This window comes from Dermochelys coriacea, chromosome 28, assembly GCF_009764565.3.
Source record: "Dermochelys coriacea isolate rDerCor1 chromosome 28, rDerCor1.pri.v4, whole genome shotgun sequence".
Lineage (NCBI taxonomy): Eukaryota > Metazoa > Chordata > Testudines > Dermochelyidae > Dermochelys > Dermochelys coriacea.
This window is the reverse complement of record NC_050095.1, coordinates 1,693,476-1,712,898: the sequence shown is the minus strand read 5'-3', so window position 1 is coordinate 1,712,898 and position 19,423 is coordinate 1,693,476. Positions and strand designations below refer to the sequence as shown.

Here is a 19,423-nt window from a genome sequence, read left to right as displayed (position 1 = left end):
CGGGGATCTGGGGGCGGGGCCACTGCCCGGTTAGGGGCTGGGGGGATCTGGGGGCGGGGGGGCACTGAGTGGTTAGGGGCCGGGGGGATCTGGGGGCGGGGGCACGGAGTGGTTAGGGGCGGGGGGGATCTGGGGGCGGGGGGGCACTGCCCGGTTAAGGGCCGAGGGGATGGGGGCGGGGGCACTGAGTGGTTAAGGGCGGGGGGGCACTGCCTCGTTAGGGGCCGGGGGGATCGGGGGGCGGGGGCACTGAGTGGTTAGGGGCCGGGGGGATCTGGGGGCGGGGGCACGGAGTAGTTTGGGGGCGGGGGGGCACTGCCCGGTTAGGGGCTGGAGGGATCGGGGGGCGGGGGCACGGAGTGGTTAGGGGCTGGGGGGATCTGGGGGCGGGGGGGCACTGCCCGGTTAAGGGCCGAGGGGATGGGGGCGGGGGCACTGAGTGGTTAAGGGCGGGGGGGCACTGCCTCGTTAGGGGCCGGGGGGATCGGGGGGCGGGGGCACGGAGTGGTTAGGGGCCGGGGGGATCTGGGGGCAGGGGGGCACTGCCCGGTTAGGGGCTGGGGGGATCTGGGGGCGGGGGGGCACTGAGTGGTTAGGGGCCGGGGGGATCTGGGGGCGGGGGCACGGAGTGGTTAGGGGCCAGGGGGATCTGGGGGCGGGGGGGCACTGCCCGGTTAAGGGCCGAGGGGATGGGGGCGGGGGCACTGAGTGGTTAAGGGCGGGGGGGCACTGCCTCGTTAGGGGCCGGGGGGATCGGGGGGCGGGGGCACTGAGTGGTTAGGGGCCGGGGGGATCTGGGGGCGGGGGCACGGAGTAGTTTGGGGGCGGGGGGGCACTGCCCGGTTAGGGGCTGGGGGGATCGGGGGGCGGGGGCACGGAGTGGTTAGGGGCTGGGGGGATCTGGGGGCGGGGGGGCACTGCCCGGTTAAGGGCCGAGGGGATGGGGGCGGGGGCACTGAGTGGTTAAGGGCGGGGGGGCACTGCCTCGTTAGGGGCTGGGGGGATCGGGGGGCGGGGGCACGGAGTGGTTAGGGGCCGGGGGGATCTGGGGGCAGGGGGGCACTGCCCGGTTAGGGGCTGGGGGGATCTGGGGGCGGGGGGGCACTGCCCGGTTAGGGGCCAGGGGGATCTGGGGGCGGGGGCACGGAGTGGTTAGGGGCCGGGGGATCTGGGGGCGGGGCCACTGCCTGGTTAGGGGCTGGGGGGATCTGGGGGCGGGGGGGCACTGCCCGGTTAAGGGCCGAGGGGATGGGGGCGGGGGCACTGAGTGGTTAAGGGCGGGGGGAAACGGCCTCGTTAGGGGCTGGGGGGATCGGGGGGAGGGGGCACGGAGTGGTTAGGGGGCGGGGGGATCTGGGGGCGGGGGGGCACTGCCCGGTTAGGGGCCGGGGGGATCTGGGGGAGGGGGCACGGAGTGGTTAGGGGCCGGGGGGATCTGGGGACGGGGGGGCACTGCCCGGTTAGGGGCCGAGGGGAAATGGGGGTTGGGGGCACTGAGTGGTTAGGGGTCGGGGGTGGGGGGCACTGCCTGGTTAGGGGCCAGGGGGATCTGGAGGCGGGGGGGCACTGCCCGGTTAGGGGCCGAGGGGATCGGGGGGCGGGGGCACGGAGTGGTTAGGGGCTGGGGGGATCTGGGGGCGGGGGGATCAGGGGGCGGGGGCACTGAGTGGTTAGGGGCCGGGGGGATCTGGGGGCGGGGGGGCACTGCCCGGTTAGGGGCTGGAGGGATCGGGGGGCGGGGGCACTGAGTGGTTAGGGGCCGGGGGGATCTGGGGGCGGGGGGCACTGCCCGGTTAGGGGCCGGGGGGATCTGGGGGCGGGGGCACGGAGTGGTTAGGGGCTGGGGGGATCTGGGGGCGGGGGCACTGAGTAGTTTGGGGGCGGGGGGGCACTGCCCGGTTAGGGGCTGGAGGGATCGGGGGGCGGGGGCACGGAGTGGTTAGGGGCTGGGGGGATCTGGGGGCGGGGGGGCACTGCCCGGTTAAGGGCCGAGGGGATGGGGGGTGGGGGCACTGAGTGGTTAAGGGCGGGGGGGCACTGCCTCGTTAGGGGCTGGGGGGATCAGGGGGCGGGGGCACTGAGTGGTTAGGGGCTGGGGGGATCGGGGGGCGGGGGGGCACGGAGTGGTTATGGGCGGGGGGATCTGGGGGCGGGGGGGATCGGGGATCTGGGGGCGGGGCCACTGCCCGGTTAGGGGCTGGGGGGATCTGGGGGCGGGGGGGCACTGCCCGGTTAAGGGCCGAGGGGATGGGGGGCGGGGGCACTGAGTGGTTAAGGGCGGGGGGGCACTGCCTCGTTAGGGGCCGGGGGGATCGGGGGGCGGGGGCACTGAGTGGTTAGGGGCCGGGGGGATCTGGGGGCAGGGGGGCACTGCCCGGTTAGGGGGCGGGGGCACGAAGTGGTTAGGGGCTGGGGGGATCTGGGGGCGGGGGGGCACTGCCTCGTTAGGGGCTGGGGGGATCTGGGGGCACGGGCACTAAGTGGTTAAGGGCCGAGGGGATCTGGGGGCGGGGGGGCACTGCCCCGTTAGGGGCCGAGGGGAAATGGGGGTTGGGGGCACTGAGTGGTTAGGGGTCGGGGGTGGGGGGCACTGCCCGGTTAGGGGCCAGGGGGATCTGGGGGCGGGGGGGCACTGCCCCGTTAGGGGCCGAGGGGAAATGCAGGTTGGGGGCACTGAGTGGTTAAGGGCTGGGGAGATCGGGGATGGGGGGGCGATGCCCGGTTAGGGGCTGGAGGGATCGGGGGGCGGGGGCACTGAGTGGTTAGGGGCCGGGGGGATCTGGGGGCGGGGGGGCACTGCCCGGTTAGGGGCTGGAGGGATCGGGGGGCGGGGGCACGGAGTGGTTATGGGCGGGTGGGATCGGGGACGGGGGGGCACTGCCCGGTTAGGGGACGGGGGGATCTGGGGGCGGGGGCACGGAGTGGTTAGGGGCTGGGGGGATCTGGGGGCGGGGGGATCAGGGGGCGGGGGCACTGAGTGGTTAAGGGCGGGGGGGCACTGCCTCGTTAGGGGCCGGGGGGATCGGGGGGCGGGGGCACTGAGTGGTTAGGGGCCGGGGGGATCTGGGGGCAGGGGGGCACTGCCCGGTTAGGGGCTGGGGGGATCTGGGGGCGGGGGGGCACTGCCCGGTTAGGGGCCAGGGGGATCTGGGGGCGGGGGCACGGAAGTGGTTAGGGGCCGGGGGGATCTGGGGGCGGGGCCACTGCCTGGTTAGGGGCTGGGGGGATCTGGGGGCGGGGGGGCACTGCCCGGTTAAGGGCCGAGGGGATGGGGGCGGGGGCACTGAGTGGTTAAGGGCGGGGGGAAACTGCCTCGTTAGGGGCTGGGGGGATCGGGGGGCGGGGGCACTGAGTGGTTAGGGGGCGGGGGGATCTGGGGACGGGGGGGCACTGCCCGGTTAGGGGCCGAGGGGAAATGGGGGTTGGGGGCACTGAGTGGTTAGGGGTCGGGGGTGGGGGGGCACTGCCTGGTTAGGGGCCAGGGGATCTGGGGGCGGGGGGGCACTGCCCGGTTAGGGGCCGGGGGGATCGGGGGGCGGGGGCACGGAGTGGTTAGGGGCTGGGGGGATCTGGGGGCGGGGGGATCAGGGGGCGGGGGCACTGAGTGGTTAGGGGCCGGGGGGATCTGGGGGTGGGGGGGCACTGCCCGGTTAGGGGCTGGAGGGATCGGGGGGCGGGGGCACTGAGTGGTTAGGGGCCGGGGGGATCTGGGGGCGATGGGGCACTGCCCGGTTAGGGGCCGGGGGGATCTGGGGGCGGGGGCACTGAGTGGTTAGGGGCGGGGGGGATCGGGGACGGGGGGGCACTGCCCGGTTAGGGGCGGGGGGGATCCGGGGGCGGGGGCACGGAGTGGTTAGGGGCTGGGGGGATCTGGGGGCGGGGGCACTGAGTGGTTTGGGGGCGGGGGGGCACTGCCCGGTTAGGGGCTGGAGGGATCGGGGGGCGGGGGCACGGAGTGGTTAGGGGCTGGGGGGATCTGGGGGCGGGGGGGCACTGCCTGGTTAAGGGCCGAGGGGATGGGGGGTGGGGGCACTGAGTGGTTAAGGGCGGGGGGGCACTGCCTCGTTAGGGGCTGGGGGGATCAGGGGGCGGGGGCACTGAGTGGTTAGGGGCCGGGGGGATCTGGGGGCGGGGGGGGCACTGCCCGGTTAGGGGCTGGGGGGATCTGGGGGCGGGGGGGATCGGGGGGCGGGGGCACTGAGTGGTTAGGGGCTGGGGGGATCGGGGGGCGGGGGGGGGCACGGAGTGGTTATGGGCGGGGGGATCTGGGGGCGGGGGGGCACTGCCCGGTTAGGGGCTGGGGGGATCGGGGATCTGGGGGCGGGGCCACTGCCCGGTTAGGGGCTGGGGGGATCTGGGGGCGGGGGGGGCACTGCCCGGTTAAGGGCCGAGGGGATGGGGGGTGGGGGCACTGAGTGGTTAAGGGCGGGGGGGCACTGCCTCCTTAGGGGCCGGGTGGATCGGGGGGCGGGGGCACTGAGTGGTTAGGGGCCGGGGGGATCTGGGGGCAGGGGGGCACTGCCCGGTTAGGGGCTGGGGGGATCTGGGGGCGGGGGGGCACTGCCCGGTTAGGGGCCAGGGGGATCTGGGGGCGGGGGCACGGAGTGGTTAGGGGCCGGGGGGATCTGGGGGCGGGGCCACTGCCTGGTTAGGGGCTGGGGGGATCTGGGGGCGGGGGGGCACTGCCCGGTTAAGGGCCGAGGGGATGGGGGCGGGGGCACTGAGTGGTTAAGGGCGGGGGGAAACTGCCTCGTTAGGGGCTGGGGGGATCGGGGGGAGGGGGCACGGAGTGGTTAGGGGGCGGGGGGATCTGGGGGCGGGGGGGCACTGCCCGGTTAGGGGCCGGGGGGATCTGGGGGAGGGGGCACGGAGTGGTTAGGGGCCGGGGGGATCTGGGGACGGGGGGGGCACTGCCCGGTTAGGGGCCGAGGGGAAATGGGGGTTGGGGGCACTGAGTGGTTAGGGGTCGGGGGTGGGGGGCACTGCCCGGTTAGGGGCCAGGGGGATCTGGGGGCGGGGGGGCACTGCCCGGTTAGGGGCCGAGGGGATCGGGGGGCGGGGGCACGGAGTGGTTAGGGGCTGGGGGGATCTGGGGGCGGGGGGATCAGGGGGCGGGGGCACTGAGTGGTTAGGGGCCGGGGGGATCTGGGGGCGGGGGGGCACTGCCCGGTTAGGGGCTGGAGGGATCGGGGGGCAGGGGTGGGGGGCACTGCCTGGTTAGGGGCCGGGGGGATCTGGGGGCGGGGGGGCACTGCCCGGTTAGGGGCCGGGGGGATCTGGGGGCGGGGGCACGGAGTGGTTAGGGGCTGGGGGGATCTGGGGGCGGGGGCACTGAGTAGTTTGGGGGCGGGGGGGCACTGCCCGGTTAGGGGCTGGAGGGATCGGGGGGCGGGGGCACGGAGTGGTTAGGGGCTGGGGGGATCTGGGGGCGGGGGGGGCACTGCCCGGTTAAGGGCCGAGGGGATGGGGGGCGGGGGCACTGAGTGGTTAAGGGCGGGGGGGCACTGCCTCGTTAGGGGCTGGGGGGATCAGGGGGCGGGGGCACTGAGTGGTTAGGGGCTGGGGGGATCGGGGGGCGGGGGGGCACGGAGTGGTTATGGGCGGGGGGATCTGGGGGCGGGGGGTTCGGGGATCTGGGGGCGGGGCCACTGCCCGGTTAGGGGCTGGGGGGATCTGGGGGCGGGGGGGCACTGCCCGGTTAAGGGCCGAGGGGATGGGGGGCGGGGGCACTGAGTGGTTAAGGGCGGGGGGGCACTGCCTCGTTAGGGGCCGGGGGGATCGGGGGGCGGGGGCACTGAGTGGTTAGGGGCCGGGGGGATCTGGGGGCAGGGGGGCACTGCCCGGTTAGGGGGCGGGGGCACGGAGTGGTTAGGGGCTGGGGGGATCTGGGGGCGGGGGGGCACTGCCTCGTTAGGGGCTGGGGGGATCTGGGGGCACGGGCACTAAGTGGTTAAGGGCCGAGGGGATCTGGGGGCGGGGGGGCACTGCCCCGTTAGGGGCCGAGGGGAAATGGGGGTTGGGGGCACTGAGTGGTTAGTGGTCGTGGGTAGGGGGGCACTGCCCGGTTAGGGGCCAGGGGGATCTGGGGGCGGGGGGGCACTGCCCCGTTAGGGGCCGAGGGGAAATGCAGGTTGGGGGCACTGAGTGGTTAAGGCTGGGGAGATCGGGGATGGGGGGGCACTGCCCGGTTAAGGGCCGGGGGGATCGGGGGCACTGAGTGGTTATGGGCTGGGGGGATCGGGGACGGGGGGGCACTGCCCGGTTAAGGGCCGGGGGGATCGGGGGCGGGGGTACTGAGTGGTGACGGTGATCCCCGTCCCTGGTGAGCGTTTTCTAACCCGACAGCTCTCCTGGCGCACTGGGGGGCTTTCCGGCCCCGCGGGGTGTCTCGTGCCCGACATGTGACCCGATTCCCCCACCTCCCCCCAAAGTGCCTGGAATCCGCCCACCCCCGGGCCGCGGGCCAGTGCGTAGGGGGGTCATTCCCCTCCGGGCCAAATCTGCCTCTTCCCTCTCCTCGGCTCCGCTCTGCAGCCAGCGGGTGGGGTGTGGAAAACCCACCCCCCCCCGGGACACCGTTACACTGACCCCCCCCCGGGGCATCGTGCCGGGCTCGGCGTCCCTGGGCCCAGCGTGGAGCTGCAAGTCGCGGGTGTCTCTCTCCGGCCGCCTCGCAGATCCGGGTCAGTTTCAGCCTGTCCCCTAAAGCCTCGTCCCCTCGCCGGGGGAAACTGAGGCACGCCGGGGCTTCTGAGAAATAGGACGGAAAATTCCGCACCCCAGCACGGTCACTGGGGAAGTATAGTGAGCGGCAGGGAGGAGGGAAGGCACAGGTGCCAGCTGGGTTCCCCCCCAAGCAGGCATGTCGAGTAGGGGGAGGGTACGCTCCAGGCCCCCCAAGTCAGAGCCCATCCGCTGGAGGGTCCCGGGTTCAGTCTGGCTGTGCCTGCAGCTCCTGCCCTTGGGCACTAGATGGCACCAGCGCGTGTTGAAACCCACTGGGCCCATAACCCCTGTACCCCATTCCCCACCCCTCAGAGCCAGCCAGTTGCCCCCTGGGGCCGGAGGGGAGCCTGTGCCCCCTAGAGGGGACCGGCCCCATTCCCCATCTCCCAGAGCCAGCCAGTCGCCCCCTGAGACCAGAGGGCAGCCTGTGCCCCCTAGAGGGGACCGGCCCCATTCCCCACCCCCCAGAGCCAGCCAGTCGCCCCCTGGGGCCAGAGGGCAGCCTGTGCCCCCTAGAGGGGACCGGCCCCATTCCCCACCCCCCAGAGCCAGCCAGTCGCCCCCTGGGGCCGGAGGGGAGCCTGTGCCCCCTAGAGGGGACCGGCCCCATTCCTCACCCCCCAGAGCCAGCCAGTCGCCCCCTGGGGCCGGAGGGGAGCGGGCGCCCCCTAGAGGGGGCAGGACCTGTGCCCCATTCCCCGCCCCCCAGAGCCAGCCAGTTCCCGCCCTGGGGCCGGGTGGGAGCCGGCGCCCCCTAGAGGGGACCGGCTCTGTGTCCCTTGACTGACGGGTCTGAGGGGGTCAGTACAATGCCCAGCTGGTGGGTGCGTGTATCTGGGTGACTCGATTAGCATTCGAAGGAGGAGCTTGAGCTGGGCCAGAGGGGAAGCCCCAGTGGGTCTGGAGGGGGGTCGCTCTAAGGCCTCCTGCCTGCTAATCACCCCCCCCCAAAGCTGGGATAACGAAGGAATGGACGTGTCCTGATAAGCAGAGATTAAATAAAGCTGGAATCACCCCCCCCCATCGTCCTCCTGGCCTGTCTGCGTCTCTGGTAAGATCCCTGGCTCTGACTCCCCTCCCAGGGCTGGGGAGAGAACCCAGGAGTCCTGGCTCCCAGCCCCCGCCCCCGTTCTAACCACCAGCCCCCACTCCCATCCCAGAGCCCGGGAGGGAACCCAGGAGTCCTGACATGCTCCCCGCTCCTGCCCCAGATGAGAAGAGTTTATGATGAGCATGGTGGGAGGGCTGCCGGGCCCCCCCTCCCACGGTGATTGGGGCCCCTTCGCGCCAGGCGCTGCCCAGACTCCCCCCCCCGACGGAGATCGGGGCCCCTTCGCTCCAGGCGCTGCCCAGACCCCCCTGACGGAGATCGGGGCCCCTTCGCTCCAGGCGCTGCCCAGACCCCCCCCCCGACGGAGATCGGGGCCCCTTCGCTCCAGGCGCTGCCCAGACCCCCCCCCGACGGAGATCGGGGCCCCTTCGCTCCAGGCGCTGCCCAGACCCCCCCCCGACGGAGATCGGGGCCCCTTCGCTCCAGGCGCTGCCCAGACCCCCCCCTGACGGAGATCGGGGCCCCTTCGCTCCAGGCGCTGCCCAGACCCCCCCCGACGGTGATCGGGGCCCCTTCGCACCAGGCGTTGCCCAGACCCCCCCTGACAGAGATCGGGGCCCCTTCGCGCCAGGCGCTGCCCACACCCCCCCGACAGAGATCGGGGCCCCTTCGCGCCAGGCGCTGCCCAGACCCCCCCGATGGAGATCGGGGCCCCTTCGTGCCAGGCGCTGCCCCGACCCCCCCTGACGGAGATTGGGGCCCCTTTGCGCCAGGCGCTGCCCAGACCCCCCCCCGACAGAGATTGGGGCCGCTTCGTGCCAGGTGCTGCCCAGACCCCCCCGACTGAGATCGGGGCCCCTTTGCGCCAGGTGCTGCCCAGACCTCCCCCCCCCATGGAGATCGGGGCCCTTCAGGGAGTCGCTATGTTACACCCACTGGGCAGTTCTGCTGCCAGGCGTCAACTTCTGTCCTCAGCCAAGTGCAGCTGCTCAGAGGGGGGCTTGGCTCTGGGTGACCCCCCCATCGTCCCTCCCGGTTTTCCCACTTCCCGCCCCAATCACCGAGGCTGGAAACGCAGGGGCGGGGCGGCTCCGAAGGTACCACGCTGAAAACACCAGTGCCCCCGATCCCACGCGGGTGTCCCCTGCTCCCTTTTGGCCCGGGCCCCACCTTAAACCTCATGCTTCAGGGCTGCAACGGCCAAGGGTCAGGAAGGGATCTAAGGGGCGGGACACTTATCCGCCGGTGGGGCATTTACAGCTTCACGGGGGGCTACTTAGGGTGGCCAAGATCCGGGGGACACCTGAACCGAGCGGCCCTCCATGCCCATCCTCAGACATACACGTTTTATTTCTGACTCTGGGCTCCAGCCGCGTGACGCAAGAACTGTCGGGGAAGGGTTCTGGGAAGCCAAAGTCTGGCAGGTCCAGCGGGCCCTGGGGCAGGGTGGGCCCGGTCCCTCCCGTCCGCGCTGCATGGGGTCTGCACCTGGCGTGCGCGTCCACACCAGGAGGTGGGTGCTGTGCCGGTCCCAGCTCGATCTGGTACATGGGGATCTCCTCCGGGTGTGTCCATGGGGTGGAGGGTCCCAGCCGAGCCTGGTACATGGGGATCTCCTCCAGGTGTGTCTATGGGGCAGAGGGTCCCAGCTGGGCCTGGTACATGGGGATCAACGGGTGCCTCATGGGGCAGAAGATCCCAGCTGGGCCTGGTACATGGAGGTCTCCTCCAGGTGTGTCCATGGGGCAGAAGGTCCCAGCCAGGCCTGGTACATGGGGATCTCCTCCAGCTGTGTCCATGGGGCAGAAGGTCCCAGCCAGGCCTGGTACATGGGGATCTCCTCCAGGTGTGTCCATGGGGCAGAAGGTCCCAGCCAGGCCTGGTACATGGGGATCTCCTCCAGCTGTGTCCATGGGGCAGAAGGTCCCAGCCAGGCCTGGTACATGGGGATCTCCTCCAGGTGTGTCCGTGGGGCAGAAGGTCCCAGCCAGGCCTGGTACATGGGGATCTCCTCCAGGTGTGTCCGTGGGGCAGAAGGTCCCAGCCAGGCCTGGTACATGGGGATCTCCTCCAGGTGTGTCCATGGGGCAGAAGGTCCCAGCCGGGCCTGGTGCATGGAGATCTGCTCCGGGTGTGTCTCTGGGGCAGAAGGTCCCAGCCAGGCCTGGTACATGGGGATCTCCTCCAGGTGTGTCCATGGGGCAGAAGGTCCCAGCCGGGCCTGGTGCAGGGAGATCTGCTCCGGGTGTGTCCATGGGGCGGAGGGTCCCAGCCGGGCCTGGTACGTGGGGGTCTCCTCTGGGTGGGTCCACGGGGCGGAGGGGTCCCTGGCATGTAGACGTCCCTCAGCAGCGCGTCCCTACCCCAGCTGCCCGTCCGGGCTGTCACCCTTCCTCCTCCTCCTCCTCCCGCGGGTGGCAGCTGACGTTCTGGGCCGCGATGATGGAGATGCTGCCCAGGACGACGCCCGCCCCCATGACGTCGAAGGGCGTCGCGGTCTCCCGCAGGACGTAGTGCTGCACGGCCAGCGTCACCACCACCTCGGAGTGCAGCACCGCGCACACCAGGGCCGGGTGCGCCAGGGTGACGGCGTGGCTGGCGCACAGGAAGGAGACCACGGCCAGCACCCCGATGGCCACGGCGCAGCTCCAGGTGAGGGGCTCGGCCGGCAGCACCGGCTCCTGCAGCAGGAACATGGCCGGGGCGCACACCAGGCCCCCCAGTGCCCCGAAGGCGAAGGCGGCCGTGGGCAGCTTGGCCGGGAAATCCAAGGCCCGGAAGATGGCCAAGCCCAAGGCCAAGGCCACGCCGCCCAGGCAGGCCAAGGCGTAGCCGAAGGCGTCGGCCAGCCGGGTGCTGGGGTCCAGGCTGAGCAGATCCGGCACCACCATAATGAGCAGCCCCAGGGTGCTGCCCAGGAGGCCGAACCAGTCGTAGCCGCTCAGGGGCCGGCTCTCCACGCACAGGGCCAGCAGGGCCGAGCCCAGGGTGGAGGAGCCCTTGCGGACGGTGGCGGCGTTGGCGCTGGGCACGGCCACGAAGGAGCTGTAGGCGCAGGCCACGGAGAGGACGTTGGCGGCGGCGTGCAGGAGCAGGCGGCGGCGGCCCGGGCCGGGCCCCAGCAGCGGGGCCCGGCCGCAGCGGAGCCGGCAAGCGAAGGCCAGGTGGAAGAGGCAGCGAAGCAGCAGGATCTCCAGCGAGGGGATGGCGGAGGCCTCGTGGGCCATGCGGGTGAAGGGGGCCACGAAGCCGGCCGGCACCCCGCCCCCCAGCAGGGCCACCAGCAGCCCCCTCGTGCTCTCCGAGACGCGGTACCGGCGCCAGGGGGCCCAGCGGGCCGGGGCGGCCGGGGCGGCCGGGGCCGGGGAGCAGGGGCGGGAGGAGCGCAGCAGGGCGGCCAGGGGCCGGGGCGGCGGGCTGGGGGGCCGCATGGCATCAGGGCTGGTGGGGGGCAGCGCTCACCCTGCGGCCTAGGGGAGAGAGGGGGGCAGGTGAATGGGGCACCGGCAGGACACGCGCCCCACCCCCGTGAGCGTCTACGGCATCCCCCCACCTACGCCCGTCTGTCCATCCCCATCTACCCCCGGCCTGTCCATCCATCCCCATCTACCACCATCCGTCTGTCTGTCCATCCATCCCCATCTACCCCGTCTGTCCATCCATCCCCATCTACCCTGTCCGTCCGTCTGTCCATCTCCATCTACCCCCGTCTGTCCATCCATCCCCATCTACCACCATCCATCTGTCTGTCCATCCATCCTCATCTACCCTGTCTGTCCATCCGTCCCCATCTACCCCGTCCGTCCGTCTGTCCATCTCCATCTACCCCCGTCTGTCCATCCATCCTCATCTACCCCGTCTGTCCATCCGTCCCCATCTACCCTGTCCGTCCGTCTGTCCATCTCCATCTACCCCCGGCCTGTCCATCCATCCCCATCTACCACCATCCGTCTGTCTGTCCATCCATCCTCATCTACCCTGTCTGTCCATCCATCCCCATCTACCCCGTCTGTCCATCCATCCCCATCTACCCTGTCCGTCCGTCTGTCCATCTCCATCTACCCCCGTCTGTCCATCCATCCCCATCTACCACCATCCATCTGTCTGTCCATCCATCCTCATCTACCCCGTCTGTCCATCCGTCCCCATCTACCCTGTCCATCCGTCTGTCCATCTCCATCTACCCCCGGCCTGTCCATCCATCCCCATCTACCACCATCCGTCTGTCTGTCCATCCATCCTCATCTACCCTGTCTGTCCATCCATCCCCATCTACCCCGTCCATCCGTCTGTCCATCTCCATCTACCCCCGTCTGTCCATCCATCCTCATCTACCCCGTCTGTCCATTCGTCCCCGTCTACCCTGTCCGTCCGTCTGTCCATCTCCATCTACCCCCGGCCTGTCCATCCGTCCCCATCTACCCTGTCCATCCGTCTGTCCATCTCCATCTACCCCCGGCCTGTCCATCCATCCCCATCTACCACCATCCGTCTGTCTGTCCATCCATCCCCATCTACCCCGTCTGTCCATCCATCCCCATCTACCCTGTCCGTCCGTCTGTCCATCTCCATCTACCCCCGTCTGTCCATCCATCCCCATCTACCACCATCCATCTGTCTGTCCATCCATCCTCATCTACCCCGTCTGTCCATCCGTCCCCATCTACCCTGTCCGTCCGTCTGTCCATCTCCATCTACCCCCGGCCTGTCCATCCATCCCCATCTACCACCATCCGTCTGTCTGTCCATCCATCCTCATCTACCCTGTCTGTCCATCCATCCCCATCTACCCTGTCCATCCGTCTGTCCATCTCCATCTACCCCCGTCTGTCCATCCATCCTCATCTACCCCGTCTGTCCATTCGTCCCCGTCTACCCTGTCCGTCCGTCTGTCCATCTCCATCTACCCCCGGCCTGTCCATCCGTCCCCATCTACCCTGTCCATCCGTCTGTCCATCTCCATCTACCCCCGGCCTGTCCATCCATCCCCATCTACCACCATCCGTCTGTCTGTCCATCCATCCCCATCTACCCCGTCTGTCCATCCATCCCCATCTACCCTGTCCGTCCGTCTGTCCATCTCCATCTACCCCCGTCTGTCCATCCATCCCCATCTACCACCATCCATCTGTCTGTCCATCCATCCTCATCTACCCTGTCTGTCCATCCGTCCCCATCTACCCCGTCCGTCCGTCTGTCCATCTCCATCTACCCCCGTCTGTCCATCCATCCTCATCTACCCCGTCTGTCCATCCGTCCCCATCTACCCTGTCTGTCCGTCTGTCCATCTCCATCTACCCCCGGCCTGTCCATCCATCCCCATCTACCACCATCCGTCTGTCTGTCCATCCATCCTCATCTACCCTGTCTGTCCATCCATCCCCATCTACCCCGTCCATCCGTCTGTCCATCTCCATCTACCCCCGTCTGTCCATCCATCCTCATCTACCCCGTCTGTCCATTCGTCCCCGTCTACCCTGTCCGTCCGTCTGTCCATCTCCATCTACCCCCGGCCTGTCCATCCATCCCCATCTACCCTGTCCGTCCATCTGTCCATCTCCATCTACCCCCGGCCTGTCCATCCATCCCTATCTACCACCATCCGTCTGTCTGACCATCCGTCCCCATCTACCCCGTCCGTCCGTCGCGATCTACCCCGTCTGTCCATCCGTCCCCATCTACCCTGTCCGTCCGTCTGTCCATCTCCATCTACCCCCGGCCTGTCCATCCATCCCCATCTACCACCATCCGTCTGTCTGTCCATCCATCCTCATCTACCCTGTCTGTCCATCCATCCCCATCTACCCCGTCCATCCGTCTGTCCATCTCCATCTACCCCCGTCTGTCCATCCATCCTCATCTACCCCGTCTGTCCATTCGTCCCCATCTACCCTGTCCGTCCGTCTGTCCATCTCCATCTACCCCCGGCCTGTCCGTCCATCCCCATTTACCACCATCCGTCTGTCTATCCATCCATCCTCATCTACCCTGTCTGTCCATCCGTCCCCATCTACCCCGTCCATCCGTCTGTCCATCTCCATCTACCCCCGTCTGTCCATCCATCCTCATCTACCCCGTCCGTCCGTCTGTCCATCTCCATCTACCTCCCTCTGTCCATCCATCCCCATCTACCACCATCCGTCTGTCTGTCCATCCATCCTCATCTACCCTGTCTGTCCATCCGTCCCCATCTACCCCGTCCGTCCATCTGTCCATCTCCATCTACCCCCGTCTGTCCATCCATCCCCATCTACCACCATCCGTCTGTCTGTCCATCCGTCCCCATGTACCCCGTCCGTCCGTCGCGATCTACCCCGTCTATCCATCCGTCCCCATCTACCCCGTCCATCTGTCTGTCCATCTCCATCTACCCCCGTCTGTCCATCCATCCTCATCTACCCCGTCCGTCTGTCCATCTCCATCGACCCCCGTCTGTCCATCCATCCGCATCTACCACCATCCGTCTGTCTGTCCATCCGTCCCCATCTACCCCTTCTGTCCGTCTGTCCATCTCCATCTACCCCTGTCTGTCCATTCATCCCCATCTACCACCATCCGTCTGTCTGTCCATCCGTCCCCATCTACCCCGTCCATCCATCTGTCCATCTCCATCTACCCCCGTCTGTCCATCCATCCCCATCTACCACCATCCGTCTGTCTGTCCATCCATCCTCATCTACCCTGTCTGTCCATCCATCCCCATCTACCACCATCCGTCTGTCTGTCCATCCGTCCCCATCTACCCCGTCCGTCCGTCCATCTCCAACTACCCCTGTCTGTCCATTAATCCCCATCTACCACCATCCGTCTGTCTGTCCATCCATCCCCATCTACCCTGTCTGTCCATCTGTTCCCATCTACCCCGTCGGTCCGTCCGTCGCGATCTACCCCCGTCTGTCCATCCATCCCCATCTACCACCATCCGTCTGTCTGTCCATCCATCCCCATCTACCCTGTCCATCCGTCTGTCCATCTCCATCTACCCCCATCTGTCCATCCATCCCCATCTACCACCATCCGTCTGTCTGTCCATCCATCCCCATCTACCCTGTCCATCCGTCTGTCCATCTCCATCTACCCCCATCTGTCCATCCATCCCCATCTACCACCATCCGTCTGTCTGTCCATCTGTCCCCATCTACCCCGTCCATCACCCCCATCTACCCCGTCCGTCCGTCTGTCCATCTGTCCCCAAGTACCCCGTCCGTCACCCCCATCTACCCCGATCTACCCTGTCCGTCCGTGTGTCCATCCGTCCCCATCTACCCTGTCCGTCACCCCCATCTACACCCATCTACCACGGACGGTTTGTCCATCTGTCCCCACCTACCCCCATCCATCTGTCTGTCCATCCATCCCCATCTATCCCAACCATCCGTGCCCATCTACCCCATCTACCATCGTTCTTCTGTCTGTCCATCCGTCCCCACCTACCCCCTTCTGTCCATCCCCTTCTACCACCGTCTGTCTGTCCATCCATCACCATCTACCCCATCCGTCTGTCTGTCTGTCCATCGCGATCTACCCCGTCTGTCCGTCCGTCCGTCCCCATCTACCACCGTCCGTCTGTCCATCTGTCCGCATCTACCCCCATCTACCCTGTCCGTCCGTCTGTCCATCCGTCCCCATCTACCCTGTCCATCACCTCCATCTACCACCATCTGTCCGTCTGTCCATCCGTCCCGATCTACCCCATCTGTCCGTCTGTCCATCCCCATCTACCCCATCTACTACTGTCCATCTGTCTATCTGTCCCCATCTACCACCGTCTGTCCGTCTCTCCATCCGTCCTCATCTACTCCGTCCATCTGTATGTCCATCCGTCCCCATCTACCCCGTCCGTCCATCCGTCTGTCCATCGCGATCTACCCCATCCGTCCGTCTGTCCCCATCCACCCCCATCTACCACCGTCCGTCTGTCTGTCCATCTGTCCCCATCTATCATGTCCGTCCGTCCCCATCTACCCCATCTAACATCGTCCATCCATCTGTCCATCCGTCCCCATCTACCCCGTCCGTTCGTCCCCAACTACCACCGTCCGTCTGTCTGTCCGGCCGTCCCCATCTATCCCGTCTGTCTGTCCCCATCTACCCCATCTACCACCGTCCATCCATCTGTCCGTCCCCATCTACCCCATCTACCCCGTCCATCCGTCTGTCCATCCGTCCCCATTTACCCCATCTGTCCCCCCACATCTACCACCGTCCGTCCGTCTCTCCATCCGTCCCCATCTACTCCATCCGTCTGTATGTCCATCCGTCCGCATCTACCCTGTCCGTCCGTCTGTCCTTTGCGATCTACCCCATCTGTCTGTCCCCATGTACCCCATTTACCACTGTCCGTTTGTCTGTCCATCCATCCCCATCTATCCTGTCCATCCGTCCCCATCTACCCCATCTACCGCTGTCCTTCTGTCTGTCCATCCGTCCCCACCTACCCCTGTCTGTTCAGCCCCATCTACCCCCATCTACCACCGTACATCTGTTTGTCCATCTGTCCCCATCTACCCCGTCCTCCCCATCTACCACCGTCCATTCATCTGTCCTTCCGTCCCCCATCCGTCCGTCTGTCCGTCCCCATCTACCCCATCTACCACTGTCCGTCCGTCTGTCCTCATCTACCCCCATCTATCTGTCCGTCCATCCATCCCCATATACCCCCATTTACCACCGTCTGTCTGTTTGTCCATCCATCCCCATCTACCCCGTCTGACTGTCTGTCCATCCCCATCTACCTCCATCCACCCATCCCCATCTATCCTGTCTGTCCGTCCGTCCCCATTTACCCCCATCTGTCCATCCCCATATACCCCATCCGTCTGTCCATCCACTCCATCCATCCATCCATCCATCCATCCATCCATCCCCATCTACCCCATCTGTCCATCCCCCTCTACCCCCATCCACCCCATCTACCCCCGTCCCTCCATCTGTCCATCCCCATCCACCCCATCTACCCCATCCATCTGTCTGTCCCCATCTACCCTGTCCGTCCGTCCCCATCCACCCCCATCTACCCTGTCCCTCTGTCCATCCACCCCGTCCATCGGTCTGTCCATCCCCATCTACCCCCATCCACCCCATCCATCCGCCTGTCCATTCCCCATCTATCCCATCTGTCTGTCCCCATCTACCCCTATCCGTCCCCATCTACCTCCATCCACCCCGTCCGTCTGTCGCCATCTACCCCCATTTACCCTATCCCTCTGTCCATCCACCCCGTCCGTCTGTCCCACCTACCCCCATCCGTCTGTCTGTCCGTCCCCACCTACCCCCATCCGTCCATCTGTCTATCCCCATCTACCTCCATCCACCCTGTGTATCCGTCTGTCCATCCCCACCTACCCCCATCCACCCCATCTACTCCCGTCCATCCATCTGTCCATCCCCCCCATCTACCCCGTCCGTCCATCCCCATCCACTCCCATCTACCCTGTCCCTCTGTCCATCCACCCCGTCCGTTTCTGTCCATCCCCATCTACCCATCTGTCCATCCCCATCTACCACTGTCCGTCCGTCTGTCCTCATCTACCCCCATCTATCTGTCCGTCCATCCATCCCCATATACCCCCATTTACTACCGTCTGTCTGTTTGTCCATCCATCCCCATCTACCCCGTCTGACTGTCTGTCCAACCCCATCTACCTCCATCCACCCATCCCCATCTATCCTGTCTGTCCGTCCGTCCCCATCTACCCCCATCTGTCCATCCCCATATACCCCATCCGTCTGTCCATCCACTCCATCCATCCGTCCATCCCCATCTACCCCATCTGTCCATGCCCCTCTACCCCCATCCACCCCATCTACCCCATCCATCTGTCTGTCCCCATCTACCCTGTCCGTCCGTCCCCATCCACCCCCATCTTCCCTGTCACTCTGTCCATCCACCCCGTCCATCGGTCTGTCCATCCCCATCTACCCCCATCCACCCCATCCATCCGCCTGTCCATCCCCATCTATCTGTCCCCATCTACCCCTATCCGTCCCCATCTACCTCCATCCACCCCGTCCGTCTGTCGCCATCTACCCCCATTTACCCTATCCCTCTGTCCATCCACCCCGTCCGTCTGTCCCACCTACCCCCATCCGTCTGTCTGTCCGTCCCCACCTACCCCCATCCGTCCATCTGTCTGTCCCCATCTACCTCCATCCACCCTGTGTATCCGTCTGTCCATCCCCATCTACTCCCATCTACTCCCGTCCATCCATCTGTCCATTCCCCCCATCTACCCCATCCATCCGTCTGTCCCCATCTACCCCATCCGTCCATCCCCATCCACTCCCATCTACCCTGTCCCTCTGTCCATCCACCCCGTCCGTTTCTGTCCATCCCCATCTACCCATCTGTCCATCCCCATCTACCCCGTCCGTCCGCCCGTCCCTATCTACCCCCATCTACCCTGTCCGTCCATCTGTCCGTCCCCATCTACCCCATCCCTCTGTCCATTCACCCCGTTCATCCGTCTGTCCCCATCTACGCCCATCCACCCCGTCTGTCTGTCCCCATCTACCCCCCTTCCGTCCATCCGTCCATCCCCATCTACCCCGTCCGTCTGTCCATCCCCATCTACCACCATCTACCCCTGTCCGTCCGTCTGTCCGTCCCCATCAACCCCTGTCCATCCATCTGTCTGTCCATCCCCACCTACACCTGTCCGTCCATCTGTCTGTCCCCATCTACCCCCATCCACCCTATCCGTCTGTCCCCATCTATGCCCATCCATCCCGTCTGTCTGTCCCCATCTACCCCCGTCCATCCGTCCGTCCATCCCCATCTACCCCCATCTACCCCTGTCCGTCCGTCTGTCCGTCACCATCTACCCCTGTCTGTCCGTCCGTCCCCATCAACCCCTGTCCATCCGTCCGTCTGTCCATCCCCATCTACACATGTCCGTCCATCTGTCCGTCCCCATCTACCCGCATCCGTCCGTCCCCATCTCCCCCATCTCCCCCCATCCACCCCATCCATCACCATCTACCTCCATTTACCCTGTCCCTCTGTCCATCCAGCTCGTCCATCCCCATATACCCCCATCTGTCCATCCCCATCTATCCCATCCGTCTGTCCGTCCCCATCTACTCCCATCCACCCCGTCCGTCTGTCACCATCTACCCCCATTTACCCTGTCCCTCTGTCCATCCACCGCGTCCGTCTGTCCGTCCCCATCTATCCCCATCCGTCCATCTGTCCATCCCCACCTACCCCCATCTGTCCGTCTGTCTGTCCCCATCTACCCCGTCCATCCATATGTCCCTCCCCATCTACCCTGTCCCCTTATCTACCCTGTCCCCATCCACCCCATCTACCCCGTCCCTCTGTCCATCCACCCCGTCCGTTTGTCTGTCCATCCCCATCTACGCCCATCTACCCCGTCCGTCCGTCCCCATCTACCCTGTCTGTCCATCCCCATCTACCCCATCTGTCCATCCCCACCTACCCCCATCTATCCGTCTGTCCGTCCCCATCTACCCCCATCCACCCCATCTGTCTGTCCCCATCCACCCCATTTACCCCATTCTTCTGTTCATCCACCCCGTCCGTCTGTCTGTCCATCTCCATCTATGCCCATCTACCCCGTCCGTCCATCCGTCCCCGTCTACCCTGTCTGTCCACCCCCATCTACCCCCATCCACCCATCCATC

At 67.0% G+C, this 19,423-nt stretch overlaps 1 protein-coding gene across 1 annotated transcript; it reads right to left on the bottom strand.

Moving 5' to 3' along the window:
- Positions 1 to 10,160: 10,160 nt before the first annotated feature.
- Positions 10,161 to 11,208, bottom strand: LOC119849236 (solute carrier family 35 member G3-like). The gene has a single exon (XM_038386055.2). The coding sequence runs from the start codon at positions 11,206 to 11,208 to the stop codon at positions 10,162 to 10,164; it is 1,047 nt and encodes a 348-aa protein (XP_038241983.1). The 3' UTR covers position 10,161.
- Positions 11,209 to 19,423: the final 8,215 nt, after the last annotated feature.